The sequence below is a fragment of the Peromyscus maniculatus genome, chromosome 21 (assembly GCF_049852395.1).
Source record: "Peromyscus maniculatus bairdii isolate BWxNUB_F1_BW_parent chromosome 21, HU_Pman_BW_mat_3.1, whole genome shotgun sequence".
In the NCBI taxonomy this organism is placed as follows: domain Eukaryota; kingdom Metazoa; phylum Chordata; class Mammalia; order Rodentia; family Cricetidae; genus Peromyscus; species Peromyscus maniculatus.
In genome coordinates this window covers 6,698,086-6,725,157 of record NC_134872.1, presented here as the reverse complement: position 1 = coordinate 6,725,157, position 27,072 = coordinate 6,698,086, and the positions used below count along the sequence as shown (strand labels likewise).

Genomic DNA, 27,072 nt, shown 5'->3' with positions numbered 1-27,072 from the left:
GATGATTTTTTCCAGGGGGGCGGGGGAGTCCAGACAGGGTTTCTCTGTGTAACAGCTCTGGCTGTTCTAGAACTCACTTTGTGAGTTCGAGGCCAGCCTGGTCTACAGAGTAGTGCCTCCTGGGATTAAAGGTTTGTACTACCACCACCCGGCTCCAAAGTAATGTTTTTAGTGCACAATTCAAACTCTCTTGATACAGTTAAAACTTTCCACCTTTTAGGGATCCCCCCCCCCCCCCCCCCCCCGCTATTACCAATGCTTACCACCAAAAAAACCTCTAACAATTGGTAAAAATACAGCTTCAAATCTTCAGAGTTTAACCTGATTAGAAAACGTAGTTTGGCCAAGCATGATTGGGCACACCTTTAATTCCAACACTTGGGAGGCAGAGGCAGGTGGATCTACAGAGGCAGCCTGGTCTACAGAGTAACTTTCAGGGCAACTCCGTCTTAAAAAAAAGGGGGGGACGTTAGTTTGTAAAACTATTTATTTCTAACATTTAGACATCTGCTTCAGTTATAACAAAATCAAAGGGAATATTCAAGGTTTATGTCTCGCGATGTAGTCCTAACCGGCCTGAAATTGGTTTTAGACCCCCAGAGCCCAGCCTGTGGAAGGATGGACCACTACTGCCTGCTTTCCCTTTTCGCTTGGTCCCCTCCCTTTTACTTTGCTTGTCACTTTGCAAATGATTCCAGTAACAATAAAAGTGCCGACAATTGACCATCTGCTGGCCAGCACCCTGTCACCTGCTGTGACACAGAGAAGCAGGGGCATAGCATCTCCTCACCTCATGAATTACTTACATAATCCCATCCGAAAGCCTGACACCGCCCTCCTCGGGTCCTTGGATGTGAGCCCGTGGCATAGACTCCTGCAGTGCCGTCCATCAGCATGGTGTGGTTGAACGGTACAGACACAAAGACTTGGCCCCCACCTTCACTCCAGCCCCGCCCACCCTGAGCTGAAGGAGAAGGAAACCACACCTCCCAGTGGAAGCCGGACTCCTGAGTAAATTATATAACTTTCACATAGAAATCAGCCAGGACCAGTGACCTAAACCACCACTCCTCACGTGTAGACACCTTCGTGACTGTCATCCAGACACAACCCCTCTGTTAATTGGCCAGTGCCAACCAGTGTTTGTGTGTGATGAAATTTCAGCTCCTTGTTGGGGGTGTATTTGGTGTTGCAAACATTCCATGCCTTACTAGCAATATCTCTCGAATCAGGTGACTGCTTCTATCTGTCGCCATTTGCCAAGGTGTCAGTGTCTTAGTGTTCGGTTGCTCTGAAGAGACACATGTCCAAGGCAGCCCTTATAAAGGAAAGCATTTACTGATTGGGGACTTGTTTGCAGTTCCAGAGACTTAGTCCATTACCATGGTGGGGAGCCTGGTGGCACACAGGCAGGCATGCTGCTGGAGAAGTAGCCGAGAACTTCACATCCTGATACTCGGGCAGCCATCAGAGAGACACACTCTGGGCCTGGTGTGGGTGGGCTTTTGAAACTTCAGAGCCTCCCTAGTGATTCACCTCCTCAATGAGGCTACACCACCTAATCCTTCCTGGACAGCGCAGGAATGTTGTGTTTCTGCTATCACTGCTCACATGCATCTATTCCTTGGCTTTGGATTTTTCTAGGAAATGTTTTCTTCTGCCCTTCCTTGAGCTCTGCATTTGTAAAGTATTGTGTTAACTTAGAACATTCCTCAGAACGGTGCTTCTTTTCCACACACCCCAACTCAAGGCAGTCTGGGCCACATAGTATGGTCCTGTTAGCAACAGCAAGATGCTTCTTGTTGCTCCTGTTCCACAGCCACCCTGTGAGGAGCCCTGGATCTATCTGGCCATCTCCTTGGGAACCTAGGCTTCCTTTTAGCATTGAGATGCCTGTGGCTTGGCCCTCCAGTCTGTAAAGAAGCTGGAGGTGGGCAGCAGGAGCATGGCTGCCAGGCCTCTGCAGTGCCGCAGGACTTGGGCGGCATGTGGACATGAGGAGTGAGCAGTACAGTGGTATTGGGGTAAACGTGAAGTCAGAGTCCTGGTTTTAAGAATGTTGGGGGGGGGCGGGGAGCCCAGTGCTGGGGCACTTGTCTCACAAAAACATTAGGTATGTTCCATACCGCTACAGACAGAAAAACATGTCGGTATTTCTCACTTTGTAGTTACGTTTTGTACGTTGTCCCTGTTGCTAAAGAAGAATGTGCTCTTTACTTGGAGCCTGTGAGGGTGGGAGTGTTACCCAGGTCATTCTAGAAGAACCCCGAGGCTGACCCTGTGCCTGGTGTTTTGGCTTTTTCGCACAGACCTGTCTTTGCTCTCACCCCTGAGTCTGTCTGTTAACTAATGTGGGCACTCTCAGTCCCAGGCCGGCCTTCCTCAGTCTCCTGTTGCCTGTTGTCACGTCGTTACTGACAGCTTCGGGTTTGCAAGGTAGTTCTGGGACTGGGTGTTTTCACTATGGTGGGGCCACGTCTTGCCTGCTCTTTCTTCCTTAATGAGCTCCTAGATATCTGCATGGTGTTTGAAGTTTTGGGCCATCATCTGCTCAAGTGGATCATCAAGTCCAACTATCAGGGCCTTCCGCTGCCTTGTGTCAAAAAAATTATCCAGCAAGTATGTATGTTGGCCATTGCTGTGTGGGATACCTTCCTTCCCCTCTCCTTCTCTCTGGGATATCTCTGAGAAGTGTACTCACTGTTAGACCCTGCTGCCCCAGAACTCACAGAGGCCTGCATCTGTCTCCTGGGTGCTGGGATTAAAGCATACATACATCACCATACCTGGCTTATGGTATCTTTTTATATACAAATGTCAGGTGTTTCCTGTTCCTAACAAAATTCTTACTTTGGGAACAAGGACTAAGGCTGGGGAAATGACTCACTTGGACTGTGTCTGCCACATGAGTCCAAACATGCCAGTTTGGATTCCTGATAACAGACATAAAAACTGGGCATTGTCCGTTTGTAGTTGCTGGTTTTAAGGTGTAGGGGTGTTTTGCCTACAGTCTGTGTATCGCCTGTATGCTGGTGTAGGCAGAGGCAGAAAAGGGCATTGCATTCCCTGAGACTGGAGTTAGAGGTGGCTGTAGTCGGCCATGTGAGTGCTGGGAGTTAAACCTGGACCCCTGGAAGAGCTGCTGAGCCATCCCCCCCCCCCCCCCCCAGCAAAACTTGGTTTTTTTTGTTTATGAGGCTTTTGTTTTGTTCCCATTCAGGTGCTACAGGGTCTGGATTATTTACACACCAAGTGCCGGATCATCCACACTGACATCAAACCGGAAAACATCCTGTTGTCAGTGAATGACCAATACATCCGGAGGCTGGCTGCCGAAGCAACAGAATGGCAGCGGTCTGGAGCCCCGCCTCCTTCTGGGTCTGCAGGTGCGTGGGGGCGTGGCTCGATCAGAACCGCCCGAGGAATAGTGGAACCCTGCTTGCTTAGGGAGACCTCAGTATTTCCTCCACATGGGAGAAAGTGAGGGGTGTTTTTCGATTCAAAAAGTACGCTGTATAGGAAAAGAGCTGACTTACATTAGTAACGTTTTATTTGATGGGCTTTACATTTTTACTGAATTTCTTTACTTTGTAGGGCAGCTTTTGTGCACATGATCACTAGGACAGCTTACAGGAGTCAGTTCTCTGCACCATGTGGGTCCTGGGGTCAGACCCAGATTGCCGGGCTCAGCAGCAAGTGTCTTCACCTGCCAAGCCATGGTTCTGACCCTCATCTTGGTTTTTTAGGAGGAGTCCTGTTACACAATAGCCCAGGCTGTATTTGAACCCCCGATCCTTCTTCTCGGGCTCCTCCATGCCTAGATTGTGGCAGTGTGTGTGACACTGGTTGCTCCTTGGCTGGCTGTTGTTACGTGTTTGCCTCTTGGTGCTCACGTGTACCCAGTCACCACATTGCCAGGAAGAGCTGCCGGCTTGTCCTCACTGCTGAGGAGACCTTGACTCGGTCGCTTGGTTTCATTTCCCCTTAGACAGGAATTGTGGGCTTTACATTTCCTGGGGGAGCACTTGGTAGCGCCCTGCCGAGCTGCACTCGGGGTGACCCCTGGACTGGTTGTGTCCTTCCATAGGAGGTGCAGGTTTTCATCTCAGTGTCTGAACTCTATTTGAAGATGTTCTTGACACTCAGGCTCAAACACCAGTTGTCAAGGAAGAGCAGAGGATGGAGGTGATGAGCAGGCTCAGTTCTTTAAGGTGAAAGCAGGATGAGTTTTAGACTGTGCCTTTAGACTGCTGAGAGGGAGGGGAAGCATCCCGCCTAGGCTGCACTGCTAGCTGTAACTGAGCCAGCAAGATGACCCAGCAGGGAAAGGCATTTGCCATGCAAGCCTGGTGACTGGTGTTTGTTTCCAGGACCCGTAGAAGGGGGAAATTTGAGAACTGACGCCCTGGAGTTGTCCTTTGACTGTGCACAAAGTGCCCCCCATGTGTGCTGACACAGTGGCTGTTCCCCCCCCATGTGTGCTCACACAGTGGCTGTTCCCCCCCCCATGTGTGCTCACACAGTGGCTATCCCCCCCCCATGTGTGCTCACACAGTGGCTATCCCCCCCCATGTGCTCACACAGAGGCTGTTCCCCCCATGTGTGCTCACACAGAGGCTGTTCCCCCCCTCCCCCGTGTGCTCACACAGTGGCTGTTCCCCCCATGTGTGCTCACACAGAGGCTGTCCCCCCCCCCGTGTGCTCACACAGTGGCTGTTCCCCCCCCCCATGTGTGCTGACACAGAGGCTGTGTGTGTCCCCCCCCATGTGTGCTCACACAGAGGCTGTGTGTGTGTCCCCCCCCATGTGTGCTCACACAGAGGCTGTGTGTCCCCCCCCCCCCCCCCGTGTGCTCACACAGTGGCTGTGCCCCCCCCCCATGTGTGCTCACACAGGGGCTGTTCCTTTTTTTTAAGTAAAAGTGACAAGTGCAGAATGGAAGCGTGAGGTTGTGGTGCTTGTGCTGGGCACCAGGTGCTGGTCTGCGCACCATCAGTGGTGGATTAAATAGGAACTTGGCTCTGAGTAGATGGGTGCTGTGGAGACAGCATTTTACAGTCTTTAAAAATGTTGCTGACCTGGGCAGTGCCTTTAATTTCAACAGACAGAGGCAAGTGAATTTATAAGTTTTAGACCAGCTTTGTGTACATGGTGAAGTCCAGGTCAACCAGGTCTACATAGTGAGGCCCTGTCTTTAAGACACTTCTTTAAGCCAGGCAGTCTTAGTCACACAACTTTAATCCCAGCAGCACTTGGGAGGAAGAGGCAGACGGATCTCTGAATTCTCGGCCAGCCTGGGCTACAGAGTGAGTTCCAGGCCAGCCAAAGCTATTTGTTACACAGAGTAACCCTGGATCGAAAAACCAAAACAAACAAACAAATAAACGACTTAAACAAACTTTGGCCACTTTCCATGTATTGTTTGTTTTCCTTAAAAAATAATGGCATTTCCTGAAGCGTCGCTGAGAGAAAGCAGGCTGTGTGAGGGACAAGCCTCTGTCTGGAGTGTCTCCTCCAGTCTGCGTCGGTGCCTGCCTGTGCCAGGACTCTTACCTGCCTTTTCTCTTTTCTTTCCAGTCAGTACTGCTCCGCAACCTAAGCCAGTAAGTATAAGCATACAGCGCTTCTGTGGTTAACTTCTGGGTGCTGGGCACGGGCGTGATGTGGACGGTCAGAGCTTATTTAGAGTGGAAACGAAAGAAAAGCACCATTTCCTGCGCCATTTTCCATGATTGCCTCCAGTAAATCTCATCCTGCGGCAGCGGCAGCGGCAACCAGCTGTACTGGTGAGGCTTCTGGGAATAGAGTGTCTGAGTGACCCAGCCCCCAGACTGCACAGAAGACAGAGACTTGTTAGTGTCATTTTGTTCAGTTTCATAAACGGTTCTGCAGATTTACACTAATGGAATGCTAGGGAAAGAGTGGAATTTCATTAGGAAATAATTAAAGTTAACAGTTGTCTCCGACCAGGGGTAATGGATTAGCCACCTGAAGGCTTTATCTGTTTGTAATCTCCGCCCAGGCTGACAAAATGTCAAAGAATAAGAAGAAGAAATTGAAGAAGAAGCAGAAGCGCCAGGCAGAGTTACTAGAGAAGCGAATGCAGGAGATTGAGGAAATGGAGAAAGAGTCGGGCCCTGGGCAAAAAAGACCTGACCAGCAAGAAGAATCAGAGAGTCCTGTTGAGAGACCCTTGACAGAGAACCCACCTAATAAAATGACCCACGAGAAACTTGGTATAAATGGAGCGTTGTAATGATGACTTGATGGCGTACTTGAGCATCGGTTATCTGCTATGTCATGTGTGGGTTCATGTGTGCAGCTCATCTCTGGGGGTGTCCTGTAAGAATTCGGATCTCATAATGCTAGGCAGGCAACAGTAAAGTGTAACTTGCTGCTCTCTCCTCCGAGGTGGAGACAGACTTTGTAGCCGTGGGTAAGGATGAGATCTTTGTCCTTTCATCAGGAGGTGTCAGGCTGTTAGTCTTGTTTTTGTGTCACTCAGTAGCGTTCTAGACAATGTTTTAACCTTGTGAGAATTGTCCTGTTGTGCACTAGCACATATACATGCATCCTTTTCTGTTTGTTCCTTAGAAGAGTCAAGTCCCATTGGCCAGGATCAGACACTCACGGAACGTGGTGTAGAGGGTGGTGAAACAGAAATTAATTGCAATGGAGTAATTGGAGTCGTTAATTACACTGAAAACAGTAATAATGAAACATTGAGGCTTAAAGAGGATCTCCATAATGCTAATGACTGTGATGTCCACACTTTGAAGCAGGAACCTAGTTTCCTAAACTCCCCAAATGGAGACAGCAGTGCTTCTCAAGAGACAGACTCTTGCACACCTGTGACCTCTGAGGTGTCAGAGAGCATGGTGTGCCAGTCCTCCTCCGTAGAGCAGTCGCTCAGTGAGCAGGACATCAGCCAGCTCCAAGAGAGCATCCGGGCTGAGCTACCTTGTGGGGATGAACAGGAGCAAGAGCATAATGGACCACTGGACAACAAAGGTACCGCACCGCCCCGGCCTCCGCAGTGTGCCTAGACACGTTACATCTTACAGCAGGTGTCTGGTCTGGGTTTTCTGCTGTTTGTACAGTGGTGGGAGTGTGGGACACACTGTGTACTCTGGGCAAAAACTACCCCTGAGCAGCATCTCCAGGGAGCAGTTGTCCACGTTACTTCCAGTGTGTCCAGGTGTGGCTGACTTGCCATAGGTACAGAGCATTCCAGTCATCCTCTAGAAACCGGAGTCTGAGAAAGCTCCCTGGGGGGTGGGGGTGTCTAAGCCTTGACTTGGAGACCTTTGTTTCCCTTAGGGCATCTTGTGTTCATTAAACTTTTATTGATAATGGTTGTTGTCTGTAGGAAAATTCACTGCTGGAAATTTTCTTATTAATCCCCTTGAGCCAAAAAATGCAGAAAAACTCAAAGTGAAAATTGCTGATCTTGGGAATGCCTGCTGGGTGGTAAGTTACACTTATTTTATTACTGTATTTTGAAATGACTGGGTGAAGGTCAGTCTGACATCTGCAATTATGTACTGTATTTTGCTGATTATTTCAATTTCTCTTAATTTTATTTTGGAGAAGCTCAATATATTTACGAACGTATGGGAAGGAGGATATAATGTCAGGCCCACCTCACTCGGCTGTTACTCAGCTTCCGTCAGGCCGGCTTGTGTGATCTCTCACCCTTACTCACTTGGACACCCTTGGTGCCCAGACTGCTTCTCCTCCCCAGCCACAGCTCCACTCTCAAAGAGAGCATTTGCTTTCAAAGTTGTAACCTTTTAAATTCATTTAACATTTGGTATGAAATTCAGTGGGCTGTGTCCTGTCGTGACTGCCTCAGTCACTTATCTCTGAGCTGGGGGGGGGGGGGGGTGGCGTAAGTGCAGTGTCCAGGTCCCTATGTGCCCCAGCTTGATCTCACTTCTCAGTCACATAAAATAAGCCCCAAACAAAAAACCTAATAACTTGAAAAACCAAGACAACATTCCCCTCCTCCGTGACTGATCTCACAGAAGTGACTTCCAGTGACCATGAATTAGATGAAATCCCACACCCTCAAAAGAGTGGTTCTTGGTATGTTCAGACAAGGAACACACCAACTTCTAGTGAATTCCAAGACAACACAAACACCTGAATGAAATAAGTCAATACGGATGGTTCAGCATATAAGGCTGACAGCCTGCAAATAATGCCTGGAAACCACGTGGTCGGGGGAGACCTGACTCCTAAGGTGTTCTCTGCCTTCGGCACCCATTGCCACACAGAAGCGATTTGTTTTCTAAGTAATACCAGATGGGAAAGGGGGATTCAACAGGAAAGCAAGAAGACAAGAATACTGAAGAAACAAAATGAAATACTGGGCGGTGGTGGTGCACACCTTTAATCCCAGTGCTTGGAGGGCAAAGCAGGCAGATCTCTGAGTTCAAGACCAGTCTGGTCTAGAGAGGACAGCCAGGGCTACACAGAAACCCTGCCTAGAGAAACAAAGGGAAAAAAGAAAAAACAACAAACAAAACACTGGCAGTGAGGAGCACAGTGAGGTAGGAAAGCTCTTTGGAAGGCCGCCTCCCTGCAGGCTGATGGAGACAGGACCAGAGTGGACCTGGGAACCTGGGAGAAGAAGGCTTCTGCCCCAGAGGCAGAGAGAGCATTGTCAGGGGCTGAGCAGGAAACATCCCCATCACAGTGCAGACAGGAAGCCTGGGGCCAGGACCAGAAGAAGTCTCGCCACACTGTATTGTAATAAAATCCACAGAGAAAGTATACCGAGTGCATCAGAATTGGAATAGCAGGACACTGATAACGGAGATAAATAAAGCAGGTATGGCAGAATGATAGCAGATTTCCAGAAGAAACTTCTAAAGCCAGGAGTGCTGGGAATGACATATTTTGCTTCTGAAAGGCCGCTGACTGCCGCCCAGCAAAATGACAAAGTAGCAGTCCCACAAGTGTGACCTGACTTGGGGACAGCTGCTCAGACACCGCACATACAGAGAGCGTCACAAGAGCTCAGAAATAAGTGACTGGGGCACTCACGACACAACACAACCAGCTGAATTTCGTATGTTAAATGAATTTAAAAGATAGAACTTGCTTAACTATGTATGAAAGATAGCACCTAGCAAACAAACCACCAATAAAAATATATAATTACACATATTTTGAAGGTAAGCAATATAACACTGTCATCAAAAGCATTTGAAACAACATAAAAAAAGCACACAGCTTTTGACAAAGTGCATACCTTTTAATAAATACTCTGAATAGTAATAGTCTCAATGGTCCAGGAAAAGACACAGATGAGGTCATAGAGAGATAGCTCAACAGTGAAGAGCAGTTATTGCTTACAGAGGACCTGTGTTCGATTCCCAGCACCCACATCAGACAGATCACAGCTACATGTAGCTCCATCTCCAGAGGACCCAACATCCTACATCCTATCCATGGACACATACTTGGAGGTACATACGTGCACATACAGTGTGTGTGTGCGTGTGTGCGCGCGTGCGTGCATGTATGTCCATGTAGTATGTGCATCCAGTGCCTGAGGAGGCCAGAAAAGGGCATCAAATACCCTGCAGCTGTAGTTACAGATGGTTGGGCTATGAGTTGCCATGTGGGTGCTGGGAACCAAATGCAGGTTGTCTACAAGAGTAGCAAGTGCTCTTAACCACTGGATATCTTTCCTGTCCCTAAAAAGATAATTTTTAAAATCTGAGTCTTTTCCTGAGGCAGGGTCTTACTGTGTAGCCTTAGCTAGCCAGGAAGTCACGATGGAGACCAGCCAGGATTTGAATTCATAGAAATCCGCCTGCCTCTGCCTCCTGAGAGCTGGGATTAAAAGCATGCGCCACCATGGCAGGCTAACATGAATTTTTAAAGTAAAAGACAAATGGCCAGATTGGATCAGACAACAGGGATTTTGGTCCCCAAGATTGCTCAGCATTAAAGACAGGTGTGACCTTAGATTGAAAGATGGGAAAAGGTGTCCAGGCAAATGGCACCTGCGAAGAGAGTTCCAGTTTTGCCATCTGACAAAATAGACTTTGAATCTGGTGAGAAGCCAGGAGGGTCCTCACAGTCCATCAGTCCAGAAGTAGTAGGTAATCAGTATGTCACTCACCAGTGGGCACGTCAGCCTGGCAAAAATCAAATAACCCACTTGAGAGACACCTACAGATGGTCCATCCAAAGGCTGCAGAATGTATCGTGTAGTCTTCTCCACAGCCTGTGGAACTAACTAGTCTCTAAGATAGATAGACTAGGACACAAAGCAAGTCTTAACAGTCTAGATAACTTGGAATAATTTGATGTATCACAATGAAATAAAACTAGAAATCAACAGCAGGAGAAACTACAGGAATTGGAGAGAACTTGACACTGAAGTGTGCCTGGTTCTCACGTTGTGTGATGTTTCATCCGGGAACGAAACCAAGACGGCCAGGCATCTTACCCACCGAGCCTTCTCACCAGCCCTGGCCTTTTCGTTTTTTAAATCTGCCTGTTCTTTCATGAGTGTCCATGAAGGCCCCGCCCCCACCCCTGTTGGTCCAGTAGCCATTAGCTGTGTTTGTCTTCAGCAGACATGGAGGCCTGCTCTGCTGGTGTGCCTCCCCTGGGGTCCTTGCTCTCTGCTCACTTAGTCTGGTGCCCTGCCTCCTGCAGGATTCACTTCCTGTTTTAATACATTTTGAATTTTGTTTCCTATACAGGGCTCACCTCAAGTCTTTGTTTTCATATTATACCTCTCCTCTTTTTTTTTTTTTTAAAATCTTTATTGTATGGGAACTTGCATGTGTGCACCTGTGTGCCACGACATATATGGAGTTCAGAGAACAATTTGCAGGAGACAGTTTCTCTCTCTCTCTCTCTGCCAGGAGGGTCTGAGAGATACAGCTTAGAGCGCCATGCTTGCTGGCAGGCTCCCTTACTTGTGGAACTCTCTTGCTGACCCTTCTTGTGTGTACTTCTGTATATTTCTGTATATTTTTTTGTTTGCTTGCTTGCTGGGTTTGGGTTTCTTTGTTTTGCTTTTTGAAACAGGATCTCATTGTAGCCCTGGCTGTCCTGGAACCCACCATGTAGACCAGGCTAGCTTTGAACAGAGATTGCCTGCCTCTGCCTCCCAACTGCTAGGATTAAAGATGTGTGCCACCACACTGGTTCTGATTTTTTATTTCTTGATAATAATTTTATTCCTAAATCTATATGTCTAAACTAAATTAAGATTCACCATTAGCTAGGAGATGGTGGCACACACCTTTAATTTCGGAACTCAGAGGCAAAGGCAGGCAGATCTGAGTTCGAGATTAGCCTGGACTACATAGTGAGCTCTAGGACAACCAGGGCTACACAGAGAAACTCTGTCTCTAAATAAATAAATAATAATAATAAAAATAATTTAAGGCTCATCAGTTTTAAAAAGTTGTTTGGAGTAGCAGGAAGGCAGAATTGTTTCAGGGCTAAAAGCATGAAAATGGTACTTGTGAAGTAAGCTAAGGGGAAGTTTTTTAAACAACTTAGTCTCCATTATTAAGCAACTCTTGAGTTGTTCCTTTGTAAAAATAGATGACTATTAAATGAGTTCTCCGCTCATTGAATTTCTCAGCACAAGCATTTCACTGAAGATATCCAGACAAGGCAATATCGATCTTTGGAAGTTCTAATAGGATCTGGCTACAACACGCCGGCTGACATCTGGAGCACTGCATGCATGGTAAGCCTACCTGCCCACATCTGGGGGGCACTGAATGCATGGTAAGCCTGCCTGCCCACATCTGGGGGGCACTGCATGCATGGTAAGCCTACCTGCCCACTTCTGGGGCACTGCATGCATGGTAAGCCTACCTGCCCTATTTTCGAAGTAACACACAGCTGTTCACCAGGGACTTGACAGAAACCCTCCTGAGTATGTGTCTGAATTGTTCTGGGACGTTAGTGCTTGCGTATTGGTAAATGACTGGTGTTTTCAGACTAGGGACACCCCTGGAAAGGCTTGGGTTCTCTGCTGTTCCGAAGCTCCATGGACATCTTTGTCACTCAGGGTGTGAAGCCCAATCACCTAGAGATGCGTTCTCTTGACTGGAACTGTCCATTACCACAGTCTGTCTTGTCAGCTCCAAGCCAGCAGACACCATTGTTCTGTGGACGTGTATTTTGGGCTCACAAAGGCGCTGACCACCCAGAATAGACAAGTTCAAGACATTGTTCCTGTATTAGGGCTTTGGCTTTGCACAGTACTCTCAGGGCCTGTCTTTTCCAAGTCAACTTCTGACCAAAGTCCCCACAACCCCTCAGAGAGCGCTAACTTGGCCTTTTGTTACCAAGGGTACAGATCAAGGCCAGACTTAGAAAAGAGTTTGGGAGGCCACTCTCTTGTTGGACTGTCACCACTAGGGAAGGTCCTTGTATGTCAAGTGTTCGCATCTTAATTGTGATTTCATTAGTCCCACAGGATCAAAGTGTGACAAAGTAGGACTTACAAAGGAGAGGATTTGCTATGTCTTGTGAGGCAGGAGGATTGCCAAGAATCCAGGACCATCCTGGGCTACACACATACATACATTTTTTTGTTAAACATTGAAATTAAGAAAATCTCAGTGTTCTGTAATCTGAGGTGTGGATTCCATTTCTAGATGATATCAAATTCCAACACAGGAGGGAGCTGCTCTTCCATGATTTGTACATGGACTCCCTAATACCCACTTGTGCCTTTGCTGTCCACAGAGAGAAACTCAGGGCCTGGAGGAGGACAGTGTCATATAAGGGGTTCATATCTCTGGGGTACAGAATGTCATGGTAAAATCTGAGGCATTAGCATGTCTGTCATTTCATACAGTTTCTTGGTGGCTACAACACTGAGAACTTTGGGTCACAATCTGGCTCAGTTGGTGAAGTTTGAACCTATGTTCAAAGCTGACAGCCCAAGTTCAAACCCAGAGACGTGCATGGTTGGAAAGAACCAACCCCTGAGAGTTGTCAACACAGTCAACACACAGAATTCATAAGGAAAATCCAGCTTGGATCCTGTGTTTCCTGTGGATGATTTGGTTGGTTTTTCAGGGCAGAGTTTCTCTGTGTTACAGTGCTGGCTGTCCTGGATCTCACTCTGTATCTAATAGAGAGATCCGCTTGCCTTTGCCTCTTGAGTGCTGGAGGTTAAAGTGTGTGTCATGACTGCCCAGCTGAAGCATTGTCTTGAGGAATGTTCGGAACCTCTTGTGTTGTTGAAATGCAAACTGCATTGTTATCCGCCGCTCACTCCTGCCCGGTCATCTCCACTCTGGTTTGTGTTCTGTGGTCTCCTTTTCCATTTTCTTGTTTGTTTCAGCTTTGGTTTCTTGGGTTGCTTTTACTCGGGGATATCCCAACATCAGTGCTAACTGATGATTGTTTTTTCTTCCCTCCATTTTATTACTGCACGTCTGTCCTTCAGAATAATTGTAGACATTTTCAAATGGTCATCTAGTGTTAGGGTCAGACAGCAGTGGGCCTCGCAAAGACGGCATTCCTGTGGTGCCTTCCCTCATGTGCTGTCTCTTTCCAGGCCTTTGAACTGGCCACCGGCGACTATTTGTTTGAGCCTCATTCGGGGGAGGATTACACTCGAGATGAAGGTGAGTCTCTCCCAGCTGCCTCGTGGGGCAGTTCTGCGTTCCACTGGTAACTGGTGGCACCAGAGCTCTTTGTTACTGTGCGAGGAGTGTGTAAGACCCTGGAAGAGGAGAGATGGAGCTGATGTAAAGCTGAGTGGGACAGTGATGGCATCCCAGCACTAAGGAAACACGCAGGAAGACCACAGCATCATGGGCAGCCTAGGCTACCCCTTGAGACCCTTTCTGAAAATGTTTACAAATAAGCGTGACCTCCTGTATCAGGGTCAGACACAGAAGACACCAGGCTCAGTTGCTGAAGTACTTGACTATCTGCAGGAGCTTCAGGGTCATCCTCATCCTTAGAGTGGGTTCCGGGCCAGCCTGGGCTATATGAGATCACCTTTTGGTGTTTTTTTGTTTGTTTGTATTTTCCCCGAGACTGGGTTTCTCTGTGTAGCTTTGATGCCTGTCCTGGAACTCACTCTGTAGACCAGGCTGGCCTCGAACTCACAGAGATCCACCTGGCTCTGCCTCCCGAGTGCTGGGATTAAAGGCATGCGCTACTGCTGCCTGGCTATCCTTTTTTTTAAAAGAAAGAAATACTAAAGAGCTCTGACAGTCCACAGTTGGTTAGAACTTACTTGCCAGCTTTGGGTGGGGGGGTTGGTTGGTTTCAGCATCTACTTGTCTTCCTTTAAAGATCAATGACTTTTCCCACAGTTTAAATTTGACCCATCTATTTATGCCTCCATGTTGATTTGGAGGTCAGTCGTTTTAATCTAATCTGTAACACTTGGAGGCAGAGACTATCCTCTTTAACATTTAGCATTTCCCTTTTCTAGAAAGTATATTGATTTCCTTTTATTTTGTACAGAATTCCATTTTTTGTTGTTGTTTTTAAGATTTATTTATTTATTATGTATACAGTGTTTTGCCTGCAGGCCAGAAGAGGGCACCAGATCTCATTACAGATGGTTGTGAGCCATCATGTGGTTGCTGGGAATTGAACTCAGGACCTCTGGAAGAGCAGCCAATGCTCTTAACCTCTGAGCCATCTCTCCAGCCCCAGAATTCCATTTTTTTTTTTTTTTTTTTGTTTTTGTTTTGTTTTTCGAGACAGGGTTTCTCTGTGTAGCTTTGCGCCTTTCCTGGAACTCACTTGGTAGCCCAGGCTGGCCTCGAACTCACAGAGATCCACCTGCCTCTGCCTCCCGAGTGCTGGGATTAAAGGCATGTGCCACCACCGCCCGGCCAGAATTCCATTTTTAATTAAAATATAGTGGGTTTAAATGTTGTGGCCCTGTAGGAAAGGCCCACACTGTCAGATGCTCCATCCAAGGGCATGGGAAAGACAGCAGGGCACATCGGGTTTTGCCAGCCTGACAGCCAGGTTCCTGGGTGAATAAAAGGGACGAGGATGAGGGACACGGTTGGCCTCTTGTGTCTGCTGGGTTCACAGCAGTGGGTTTGCAGGGCTGGTGAGCAGTCAGTACTTGAGCAGGCGCTGGCAGCATGACTGACACCTGTGAAGAGTGGGCCTTCCACTGCCGTGCTTTGCTCTTGGCCTTGTGATCTGTGCAACCTGGTTAGGATGCCCTCTGTTGGGTGGTGTGGCTCCCTTTGGATATTAATAGACGGTGTCAGTGCATCTTGCTAAGATTCCTAAGTACTGTAGAAAATGGCAGGTAATATGCTGAGCAGTTGAATAGTCACGAGCCTGTGTGTTTCGCTCAGTACAGGTAGGGTGTGTTTCCTGTGTACATGTCGCAGCACACACCTTTTGGTAGAAGGTTCCGTGATGATTCACTGTCCACAATGGTTGTCCTGCTTGTTGCTCACTTTCATTCTCTTAGAACAGCAATTCTCAACCTGTGGGTTTCCACCCCTTTGGGGGTCAAAAGATCCTTTCACAGGGGCCACATCAGATTTTCTGCATACCAGATATTTACATTATGATTCATAACAGTAGCAAAATTAGTCATGAAGTAGCAATGAAAATAACTTTATGCCTGGGCGGTCATGGTGAACACCATTAATCCCAGCAGTCGGATCTCTGTGAGTTCAAGGCCAGCCTGGTCTATAGAGTGAGTTGGATGGCCAGGGCCACACAGAGAAACCCTGTCTCAACAAACAAACAAAAATAAGTGAATTAGCCGGGCGGTGGTGGCGCACGCCTTTAATCCCAGCACTCGGGAGGCAGAGGCAGGCGGATCTCTGTGAGTTCGAGGCCAGCCTGGGCTACCAAGTGAGTTCCAGGAAAGGCACCAAAGCTACACAGAGAAACCCTGTCTCGAAAAACCAAAAAAAAAAAAAAAAAAAAAAAAAAAAAAAAAAAATAAGTGAATTAATAAATAAATAAAGATAATGGTAATGATAATAATTTTACGGCTGGGCTCACCACCACGTGAGGAGCTGTATTAACGGGTCGCTGTGTTAGGAAGGTTGAGAACTGCTGTCTTAGAAGAGCTGCGGGTTTGTGGGGCTCTCAGATTCCCTGTTGTATCTCTTTATGCACTTTGTCTTGATAAAGTGTGCTGCAGAATACATGGAGTGGGACCTTCCCTAGCAAATACATGAGAGGTCTCGATGTGCCCCCCTCCGTCAGCACCCCGCTGCTGTGCTGCTGTTGGGCTCTCAGAGCTGTGGCCTGTGTGTGCCATTATTTAGCTAATGCTGACGTGCTGTTTCCTCTGCTTGAAGAACCCCCAGACTGAGGTTTATGGCCTAAAGTAAAGCTGTAGATCAGCCTCAACTGAGCAAGCTTGTAGTTAGGCAAGCAGGACCCCAGGTCATTTGTGATCTTCTCAGTCTCCCCTGGACACCTGGGTTTTATTCGTTGTCACTTGAACCCGCTGACCCTTGGAAGTGCTATTCGTGGAAAGCCATGTTTACCGCTTCACCTTGATTCTCTGGGTCTTGTTTCTATCTCAGGCCACCTGGCGAGTGCTGCTGCTGATAGGCAAGATTCCAAGGCCCTTTGGCCACAGTTGGAAATAGTCAGGGGACTTCTCAGTCTCAGGTGGACAAGCTTGAGGAAGCAGAGCCTCTCGTCCCAAGGTTGACTCTGGTCCGCACTCCGGGCTGCCTGGAGCGGTGTGAGGTGCTTGTCGTGGAACTGGACCCTGCGTTAGATAGAGTCCATTTCTTCTGCTTTCGGACAGGAAGCAAGTGTGCAGTGCCCTAAGGGTGTGTGTGTGTGTGTGCTGTGTGAGAATCACGTGTGTCATCCCTGTTCTCTTCTTTCCCTTGAATACCTGCACACGCAGACCACATCGCCTTGATCATAGAACTGCTGGGAAAGGTGCCTCGCAAGCTCATTGTGGCAGGAAAATATTCCAAGGAATTTTTCACCAAAAAAGGTAAAACGAATGTGTTTGTTCCCAGTCATTAAAGGGTAACAGTGTCTAAGGTTAGAAAGTGAGTACATCTGGGCCCTTGTCCCCCAGATCTGCAGAAAGCTGAGTAGGATACCCTGGATACCCAGTGTGGCTTAGCAAGTGCTGAATGGTATGGGCAGGAGCTCAGCACAGCCGCACTGTTGGGCTGGGTTTGGTTTTGGGTGGTGTCTTCCCTGTCTTCCAGGTGATTAGAGGTGCATGCCCCCACCACCCCTACGTAAAAACAGTGGGGGCGGGAGGGATGGTCCAGTGCTTCAGAGCATGCACTTCTAGTAACCAAAGCCTCTGTGGGCAAGGACACTGTCCCCTCTCCCTCTGCATCCCATGAATGTCTGAGCACATTGTCCATAGAGACTGACAACACTGCAGGCCTGTTTATGCCGTTCGGAGCTTGGGATGTTGTGCACTGGATCTCTAGTCCCAGTCCTTAGGAGACCGAGGCAGGCAGGGGTTCCTCAGGTCCAGCCTAGGCTTCACCGCAAGGACCCATCTCAAAACAGCAGAACAAGGAGTAAGGGGATGGATGCTATGGTAGTTGGAAGAGGAGCTTGATGATGTCTTCGGCACTCTCTAGACAGTATCTAGTCGGGTTGTGTAGCCTGGGGCAGCTCTCACCTCCTCAGACTCAGGCACTCTTCCTGCCCAGCCTCCTCAGGACTGGGTTATAGGCACGAGCCTTGAGTCTGGATTTCTTCAGACATCAAAGATGAAACTGGCCAGGTAGCGGTGGCGTATATGCGAGGCTAGCCTGGTCTACAGAGCGAGCTCCAGAACAGGCACCAAAGCTACACAGGGAGACCCTGTCTGGAAAAACAAACAAACAGAAGATGAAGCTGAGGTGGAAAGTGACCCTCGAAGGGTCTGGAGGTCTGGTCTGTTGTCTCTGTGCCCGTGTACCTTTTCCTTAGCTGGTAACAGTGCTGAGGAACCTGGGCGGGAGGGTCCTTAGAAAGATGAAACCTTCTGAGCTGGAAAACAGGATATTGCTCTTAAGGGTCCTTCCTGTGTGCAAAGTCAATCATGGCATGCATGGCCTTCGAAAGAAAAAGATCGCCAGTCTCATCATGTGGAAAGGGTTTTTAGCATTTATCCGGGGAAGATCTTAAATATAGATGTGATAAGATCAAAAAGGAAGATTATTGAATCTACTTTTAAAAGGCAACTACTAGTTTTAAATATTTTACATTGGATTGGATTTTTGTTATTTTGGTTTTTTGTTTTGTTTTATTTTTTTCTCCAGAGCTGAGGACCGAATCCAGGGCCTTGGGCTTGCTAGGCAAGCACTCTACCACTGAGCTAAATCCCCAACCGGGTTTTTGTATATTGTATACAATATTGTATTGGACTCACCAAAATAGGATAAATAATGAATATTTTGTCTGAATTTGTCAAATGTTAATGGACTGGACATTGTTAATATAATTCTTGACTGTATATATTATATATACTTATTATATATAGTTTATATATATATATATAAATATAACTATTTTAGACTAAAAAAAGGGGCTGTATGATATTTTGTGTTCTAACAAATAAAACTTACCTGGGGATCAGAGGACAGAGCCAGCCACTAGATTAGGCATAGAGGCCAGACAGTGGTGGCACACACCCTTAATCCTATCAGTTGGGAGGCAGAGATCCATCTGGATCTCTGAGTGCAGGGCCACCCTGGAAACGGAGCCAGGCAGTGGTGGCCTTTAGTCCTAGGAAGTGATGACAGGAAGCCGGAAGGTACATAAGGCCCAAGGACCAGGAACTAGAAGCTTTTAGCAGCAGTTCAACTGAGACCCTCTGGGGTGAGGACTCAGAAGCTCTCAGTCAGAGGAAACAGGAACACTCACTATCTTAAAAGAGAGGCCCTCAGTCTAAGGATTCGTGGAAACAGGATCGGCTGAGGAGTTGTCAGGGTGAGGTTGGCTGTGGCTCATGCTGTTCCTCTGATCTCTCAGAGTTCACCCCAGTGTCTGCTCTGGGTTCTCTCTTAATAAGACGGTTAGCAGATTGTGTTGTACTTCCTAAGTTCCTCACTCAAGGCGGGGCCTCAGACTGAAACCCAGGATTTCAAGGTTAGTCTGGGCAACATAGCAAGACAGGTACCTCCAGAAAACGTCTGAAAACTGCATACAGCTCGGTGGTTGTGGGCCGGCCGGGCTCCCAAGGCTTGGTGTGATCTGAGCACCATTTGTTGAAGGGACAAGGTCAGTGCCTAGGAGCAATTTGACTGAGCATTCCAAGTGGTGCCACTGAGGCCACATCTCTAGATCTGTTTGTCATGCTGTTAGCTTCTTGTTTGTAAACCGTTGCCTCCTTTAGAAGCAGCACGTGCTAGGTAGACTGTTGGACTGTAGAAGAGACTACCAGTTGCTCATAGCATGCTTGAGCGCGCCAGGAGACTGGACTGTGAGCCTTGTGCTGTCTCCCCACACACAGGTGACCTGAAACACATCACCAAGCTGAAGCCTTGGGGCCTTCTGGAGGTTTTGGTGGAGAAGTATGAGTGGCCTCAGGAGGAGGCTGCCGGCTTCACAGATTTCCTGCTGCCCATGTTGGAGCTCGTCCCTGAGAAGAGAGCCACTGCTGCTGAGTGTCTGCGGCACCCTTGGCTGAACTCCTAAGGCCTCCTGCACTGCAGCAGAGCTCATCAGGCTTACCCTCCGGCCCTCCCCTCCGAGACTTTCCCTTTTCCCTTTTCAGGGTGAAGCTCTTTCTTCAAGGGTTTCTAATTTTTTTTTAATCCAACATGTTCATTTGGGTTTGCTTCCTTGACCCTGTGGAAATCCCCACAGCCACTGGGCATCCTAGGTGAATTTGGCCTTAGTTGGGCTCTGCCAAAGACTCCAAGTAGGAACAGCCTCACCCTCTGCCCTGCCCTCTCTAAAAAGAGCTGTGAAGATCCGTGAGCCCATCCTTTTTAGCCCTGGCTCTAAGAGTCAGGTTTTCTAATGCACACCCCGCTGCCAGCACTAGGGTGAGGAGGGAGGGTGTGGATTCTGTGGATAGCAGAGACATTAAACATGCTCTATCCAGGCTGTGGCATCTTCCTGGATTCTTCTGTGTTTTCTATGGTCACATTTTTTTTCCCTGCGACTTTTAAGCTACATTTTTCGATGAGCAACAAATTTGGGTACCAGTTTATCACTGTTGAAGCACTGTCAGATTTCTCTCGTCCTCTCATAACTAAGTTCTTGGAATTTTGATTCTGATTTTTACTGTAAACAAAACAACCAGTGAATCTTTCCGAAGAGTCTCAGGTGTTGTGCATATAGTCCTTAGTCCTTTCTGTGTGTCTTCTGTTGCCCCAAGCAGTCGCTTGGACCACACTCCCCGCTTTGAACGCCCTGCTGGCACTTGGCTTGCTCAGCCTGAGTTTACTGTTTTGTAACTAGAACATGGGGGTGATCCAGACGGGAGATGTGGGTTTCAGAGCTGTACAGTCTGGGGAGTGTTCCCACATTCCAAGTCCTTCCCAGACAGCTCTTGGCTTCCATTCACAGCTTTTCCTGCCTTGCCCGATTCCTGCCCTTGATGCAGTTTCTCCATGTGGCTTTGCTGTTCTCATTTCTCAGAGGCTCGGGGTCTCTAATGAAACCCTGGGTGAGGAACCAAGGGGAGGGGGAGGCAGTTTTCTTTTCCCTGTTGGTTTTGATGTTAGCCGTCTTATGCTGCTATTTCCTTGTGTAATGTCAGTTTTGAGATGATTGAAATGTACTTGAGGCTTTTTCTTCTTAATGCAAAAAGGCTTTTGAATTTTGTTTTAGGCTCAACCTCATAAACTTGATCACCCAAACATTACTTTTTCCCAGGGTGAAGTGAGCCTCAGAAGAGGGCAGGACTGGGGTCCTGGAAAGGCTGCTTGATAATCTATCGAGGACCAAGTGGGTCTTGATACCGCACTCTCCGGAAACAGCTCAGTTTCTAACTTGAAGAAGGCCACGGAAGTGCAAGCCAAGGCTCTCCTAGCAAGCTGCCTCCTTCCTGTGTGTGAGACTGGAGAGTCACCTCATGCTTGGCTCACGAGTGAGCAGGCTCATGTAACTCATCAGCTTCACCTGAGGAGCTGGCCAGCCAGGCATTGGCTCTGGATTGGTTACTCCTGGCACCAGGCCTGTTCCTGTAGAAAGAGTTGTAAGTCAGGCTATCTATGCACCTATCCAGAACAAGAGAGCAGATGACATCGCGTACGGCAGGGAACCCTCCATCAGTTCTAATCCACTCTGGGTTGTCAACTGTACTGACATCTAAAGCAATAGCAGACAGACCTACCTGAAACTGCTTCTCAGCAAATCACAGTTGCGGGATCACAGGCATCCTAGCGACATTAAGGTGGTATGACCAGGAAACAAGCCAACAGCAGGCCTATTTTAATCATTGATACCATGGGGAATTTTAATGGGGGGAGAACCTGGAACTTCACTTTGGAAATAAGTCCCACCAATAAGGGCTTTCCCCCATCACTAAGGAGCCAGAGGACCTGGGAGAGCTGGAGGAGGCGGCAGCAGGAGCTGTCTGTCCATCCACGGCCTCCTGAGCTTGGCTGAGCACAGTGGATGCTGTGGAGGCCAGGTCTCACTGGAGGGCTGCTGTTGGCTCTTGGTTAGGAATAAGTCCTGATATGTTTTATATTCTTTCTACTGCGTGCATTGTTTGTGTCCTTACAAATGCAGAACAATAAACAGAGTATTTAATAACCTGCTTGTCTCCAGAAGTTTCTTATCTTTGTTGCCCAAGCAGTTAACTAAATATACAATAAAGAAATAAGACACTCTTGTGGGTTTGAATTAGCGTGTACTTTGGAAAGTTGTAAGAAAGTTATTTCCTACATCCAGGAGCTGGGGAGATGGTTCAGTCAGTAATTGCCACATAAGCCCCACAAAAAAAAAGACCAGGTGTGAACATTGAAATCAAAACCATGACCTTTGAGGGGATGCTAACAGGATCCCTGGAGCTTGCGGGCCAGCCTGTTAGGCTCAGTCTGTGGAGCTCCAGGTTCAGTGAGACCCTGTCTGCCAAAAATTAAGCAACAGAGGAAGGTACATAGTGCCAGTCTGGCCACCTCTCAGGTGTGTGTGCGCATGTGTGCGCATACACACGTTCTTGCCCACAGTGGCCTTTTCCTGTCCGTGTGAAGGTTTTGTACTGCCCTTCTGATCTTCTCAAATGACTAACATACACACTGCAACCTTTTCTGGTGAGCCACTTAGGGTCCAATGTTCCTGCCTGATCTACTCCCTCTCTGTGCTAAGTTCCTAGAGACCTCACCTCAGCAGCCAGAAGAAGCACTTAGTAAGGCCTCTGGTAACAGCCAGAGAAGGGCTAGGCAGTTTCTTGGGACAGCCTGTTGAGCCCTTTGTTGGAGTCTTACTGTTTGCTGTGCTGAAGTCGAACCCAGGGCCCTGGCACCTGCTAGGCCAGTACTCCACCTCTGAGCTTTATTCTTAGACATGCTGTGCTGTATTATAAGCCTGTGCCTGGTTTCTCCCAGGAAAGCATGTGTCCTTCTTGATGACTTGTTGGGTACTGGTGAGATTGAAAACTTAGAGGTTTCATTGGCCACTGACATGTTTTATTATTCCCTTAAATTTGGGTTTCTTTTGGGGGGATGGAGAATTTGGGACAGGATCTCAATATGTATCTAGCTGTCTCAGAACTCATTATGTAGACCAGCCTGGCCTCCCAAGAGCTAGGATTAAAGGTGGGTGCTACCGTTCCTAGACCTACTCAGGTTTCCTTTGGAGGGCTTTCCTGGTTTCTTTAAACTTCTTACTTGGGAGGCCGGAGAGACGGCTCAGTGGTTAAGAGCAGTGACTGCTCTTCCAGAGGACCCAGGCTCAATTCCCAGCCTCCACATGGCCGCTGACAACTGTAACTCCAGTTCCAGGGGACTGACACCCTCACACAGACATATATGCCGGCAAAACACTAATACACATAAAAGTAATTTTTAAAAATTCTCACCTGCCAGTGTATATGCACATGCATATGTGGGGTAGGAAGACAACTTTTGGGAATTGGTTCTTGTACATGATCTCCTGTCCTGAGGCTGTCAAGGCAGGCACGTTCACCCCTGAGCCATCATGTCTACCCTGGAGTGCTTTCTTTTTTTAATGGCTTGGTTAGGACTTTAATTTGCCTTTTGCCTTACATTTATGGCATTTGTGGTGTTGGTCATAGAAAGTCCTTTTTCAGGTACCCATGAAGTACACAGGGTTGTTTTGTGCTGTAGGTGGGCATAGCAATGCACACCTATCGTCCCAGGACTCAGGAGGCTGAAGCAGGAGGATTGCTAGAGATTTGATGCTAGCCTAGGCTGCACAGTGAGGCTGCTGTGTCCACACTAGAAAGTGACCTATGTGATGCAGCAAACCAGTGCATTACCAGATGGCCAGCCGTGACTCCCGCCAAGCCTCTGGTAAGTGTAGAGCCTGGAAAGCCAATGTTTGGGGGCAAACGTCTTGCCATCTCAGAAAAGGCAGTTGTCCACAGAGACTCCCCTTGCGGAGTCTGTAGCCCAACCCAGCCTATCAGATTTATCTGGCGTATTGAGTTTTTGTTTTGTGTTGTTAGGATTTTGTTTGTGTTGGGGAGTTTGTTGAAACAGGGTTTCTCTGTGTATCTCTGGCTGTCCTGGAACTCACTCTGTGGCCCAGGCTGGCCTTGAACTCACAGAGATCCTCCTACCTCTGCCTCCCAAGTGCTAGGAGTAAAGAATGTGTGCCACCACCACCACCACCCGACTTTGTGTTGTTTTCTTAACTTCTGAGTCCTTGCAAGTGTTCAGCTTGATGAGGAAAATGCTGAAATTAGTGCCTGGACTCGTGTGAGCTCCGAAATAAGGCCTCCGACACCGGAGAAGCCTGGGGACTCCACTCTGGAGAGCATTGATGAAGTGAGGAAGTCTGAGCCTGCTGAAGAGGGTGGTTGCTTTGCAGCCACTGAGATTTCCCAAGGCTGGAGGTGGGTTTTTACATAGAGCATACAATCTCCTACAGAAACATGGAGATAATTAAACCCAGAGGGTTGGTTTTGTTTTAGGAGTTTTTGTTTATTGAGACAGGGTCTTGCTGGCTGCCCGGAAACTCATGTAGACCAGGTTGTTTCTGCCACCCACCCACACCCACTTTGTAACAAGTTTTAAGATTCTAAGCAAGGAAGTTTGCTTTGGAATCAGTTCTGTGTGGACACACATGACCGTTCCTTGTAAAGAGCAGAGGGCTTCTATCGCACAGAGCCCCATGGATTCTCATCCTCCGTTCTCCCTTTGCTAATTGGGTCTACTTTGCTATTTTCAGTGCAGTAAGCCTTGCTCCGAGTAGAGAACTTGGCTGTTCTCGGGAAGTGCAGCTGCTCTTCTGTGCTTCGGAGACAGATTTTTGTTGGGTAGAGAGGAGGTTGGCTGGCTTGGAAATGGACAAGGTAGGCCCTGCTCTCAGTGCTCCGAGGTCAGCAAAAGTGAGCGTTCAGGAGTGGAGCCTGCCCTCTTCTACAAAAACAAATGTGTGCTGCTCACCGAAGTATCGCAATTGTTTACCTCAGTAGCGCAGCTGTTCACAGCAGTAGCATAGCCCAGCTGCTCACTGCAGTAACCCAGCTGCTCACTGCATAGCCCAGCTGCTCACTGCAGTAACCCAGCTGCTCACTGCATAGCCCAGCTGCTCACTGCAGTAACCCATCACTGCAGTAGCCCAGCTGCTCACTGCAGTAACCCATCACTGTAGTAGCCCAGCTGCTCACTGCAGTAACCCAGCTGCTCACTGCATAGCCCAGCTGCTCACTGCAGTAACCCATCACTGTAGTAGCCCAGCTGCTCACTGCAGTAACCCAGCTGCTCACTGCATAGCCCAGCTGCTCACTGCAGTAGCCCAGCCGCTCACTGCAGTAACCCAGCCGCTCACTGCAGTAACCCAGCTGCTCACTGCATAGCCCAGCCGCTCACTGCAGTAGCCCAGCCGCTCACTGCAGTAGCCCAGCTGCTCACTGCAGTAACCCAGCTGCTCACTGCATAGCCCAGCTGCTCACTGCAGTGGCACAGATCCTAAAGCTGGAAGGGGTGGAGATCAACGTGGCTCTTAGTTAGGCCTAGACAACAAGCAGGTTTGCAGAGTTCCATATCTCAGAAACAAGACTGTTACAGGGTTCTGGAATGTAACCTGCGCTCCAGCAGAGTCTTTTAGTCAACACCCATTTCAGCAGAAAATTGAGTAGCTGCAAAAAGTAACTTTTTAATTTTTTCTTTGTTTTTTGAGACAGAGTTGGGGCATCCTCGAACTCATTCTATAGACCAGGCTGGCCTTGAACCTCTGCCTCCCTAGTGCGGGGATCAAAAGCATGCGCCACCAGGCCTGGGAAGAGGACTCTAAAGTGAGTTTGGATTACCAGGACACAAAAGCCTGGGTGTGGTGACAGGCAACTGTAATCCCAGCACTACAGGGTAGAGACGAGGCCGCCATTCAAGCTGATCAGTAAACTGGTTCAGTGAGAAAGCCAGGCATGGTAATCCTGGTTTTTAATCCCAGCACAGAAACAGACAGGTGACTCTCTGAGTTCAAAGCCAGACTGGTTTACATAGCAAGTTACGGGCTGGTCAGAGCTATGTAGTGAGACCCTGTATAAACAAACACCAAACCATGGCCTCTGGTGCACGTACGTACACTGCATCCATTCACACGTGTGCAGATAATACAAAAAACCCTAATAGCCCCCACCTCTCCACAAGTCGTGGTTTTGCCGTAGAGTAGGATGGGTGAGATGGTCAGACCCTGGGGACTGGGTTAGGAAGAGGCATGACTTTAGTCTGTGGCTGCCCACCACTGTGCTGTTGGGCCTTGGACCCTTCTGAGGCAGCGGGCCACCTGAGCAGCCTGTGGAGGACGATGGTCCCGGTGAGGAGCTGAGAGGGCGGGGGGGGGGGGGGGAGCAGCCTGTGGAGGAGGATGGTCCTGGGGTGGGGGGAGCAGCCTGTGGAGGAGGATGGTCCTGGTGAGGAGCTGAGAGGGCAGGGGGGGGGGGCAGCTTGTGAAGGAGGATGGTCCCGGTGAGGAGCTGAGGGGTGGGGTGGGGGGGGGGGAAGGGGGGCTTTGGAGGAGGATGGTCCCGGTGAGGAGCTGAGGCGGGGGAGCAGCCTGTGGAGGAGGAGGATGGTCCCGGTGAGGAGGGGGCGGGGAGCAGCCTGTGAAGTTCCTGCCCGCAGCTTTGCTGGGATGCAGGACCCAGAGGGACCAAGTCAGTGCTGTGCCAAGCCCCTGGCTTCTGGGCTGAGGGTCACGTGGCACGGGAAACTAGGAAGGCCTGTAGAGCACACTGAAGATTGCAAGGCCACGTTTCTTCCAGAGGGGCTAGTTTTCATTTTTGACACAGTCAATGTGTGTAACCTGACCCCTGTCCCCTACACCACCACCACCACACCACCCCATCCCACCCCACCCCATCCCCGTCCCCTGCCCCCAGGCTAGCCTTGAGATCTTCAGCCTTGACTCTACCACATCTGCTCTTTGTGGTTTAGGGGCTTTTGTTAGATTTTTCAGGCAGGGTCTCAAGTAGTTTAGGCTGGCCTCAGACTTGCTATGCAGTCGAGGATGACCTTGAACTCCTAATGGTTCTGCCTCTGCCAAATGCTGGGATTACAGGTGTATGCCACCCTGCCCTTGCAGAGGTTCTTTGCCAGTGTTACGGATCGGTTCCAGGGCCGTGTATATGCTCGGTGAGAGTGCCACCCTCCTAACTCCTCCCTCCTGAGTGTCTGCCCTGAGCTAATTGACAGGGCAGATCCAGCACCACAGCCATGTCTGTTCCCTGGCAGGTCACCCGTCAGGTATGTCAAATCCCAAGCTTATCACAGAAATGCTAGATAGGGGCTGGAGAGATGGCTCAGAGGTTAAGGGCACTGGCTGCTGATCCAGAGGTCCTGAGTTCAATTCCCAGTAACCACATGGTGGCTCACAACCATCTGTAATGAGATCTGGTGCCCTCTTCTGGCATGCAGGCATACATGCAGGCAGAACACTGTATACATAATAAAATAAATAAATCTTAAAAAAGAAAGAAAGAAAGAAAGAAATGCTAGA

At 48.6% G+C, this 27,072-nt stretch overlaps 1 protein-coding gene across 2 annotated transcripts in view; it reads left to right on the top strand.

Annotated features, from left to right (window-relative positions):
- The window catches only part of Srpk1 (SRSF protein kinase 1), a 43,394-nt gene extending 21,693 nt beyond the window's left edge, over positions 1 to 21,701 (top strand). The window contains exons 7-16 of one of the 2 annotated variants that reach the window (XM_076558383.1): positions 2,513 to 2,619; positions 3,221 to 3,386; positions 5,578 to 5,603; positions 6,023 to 6,236; positions 6,595 to 7,011; positions 7,370 to 7,470; positions 11,624 to 11,731; positions 13,562 to 13,631; positions 16,877 to 16,969; positions 19,442 to 21,701. In XM_076558383.1, coding sequence (XP_076414498.1) covers positions 2,513 to 2,619; positions 3,221 to 3,386; positions 5,578 to 5,603; positions 6,023 to 6,236; positions 6,595 to 7,011; positions 7,370 to 7,470; positions 11,624 to 11,731; positions 13,562 to 13,631; positions 16,877 to 16,969; positions 19,442 to 19,626 — 1,487 coding nt within the window. In that variant the 3' untranslated portion in view covers positions 19,627 to 21,701. The remainder of the gene's footprint in view (positions 1 to 2,512; positions 2,620 to 3,220; positions 3,387 to 5,577; positions 5,604 to 6,022; positions 6,237 to 6,594; positions 7,012 to 7,369; positions 7,471 to 11,623; positions 11,732 to 13,561; positions 13,632 to 16,876; positions 16,970 to 19,441) is intronic. The other variant, XM_076558384.1, reaches the window with a different exon arrangement.
- The last annotated feature ends 5,371 nt before the right edge of the window (positions 21,702 to 27,072 follow it).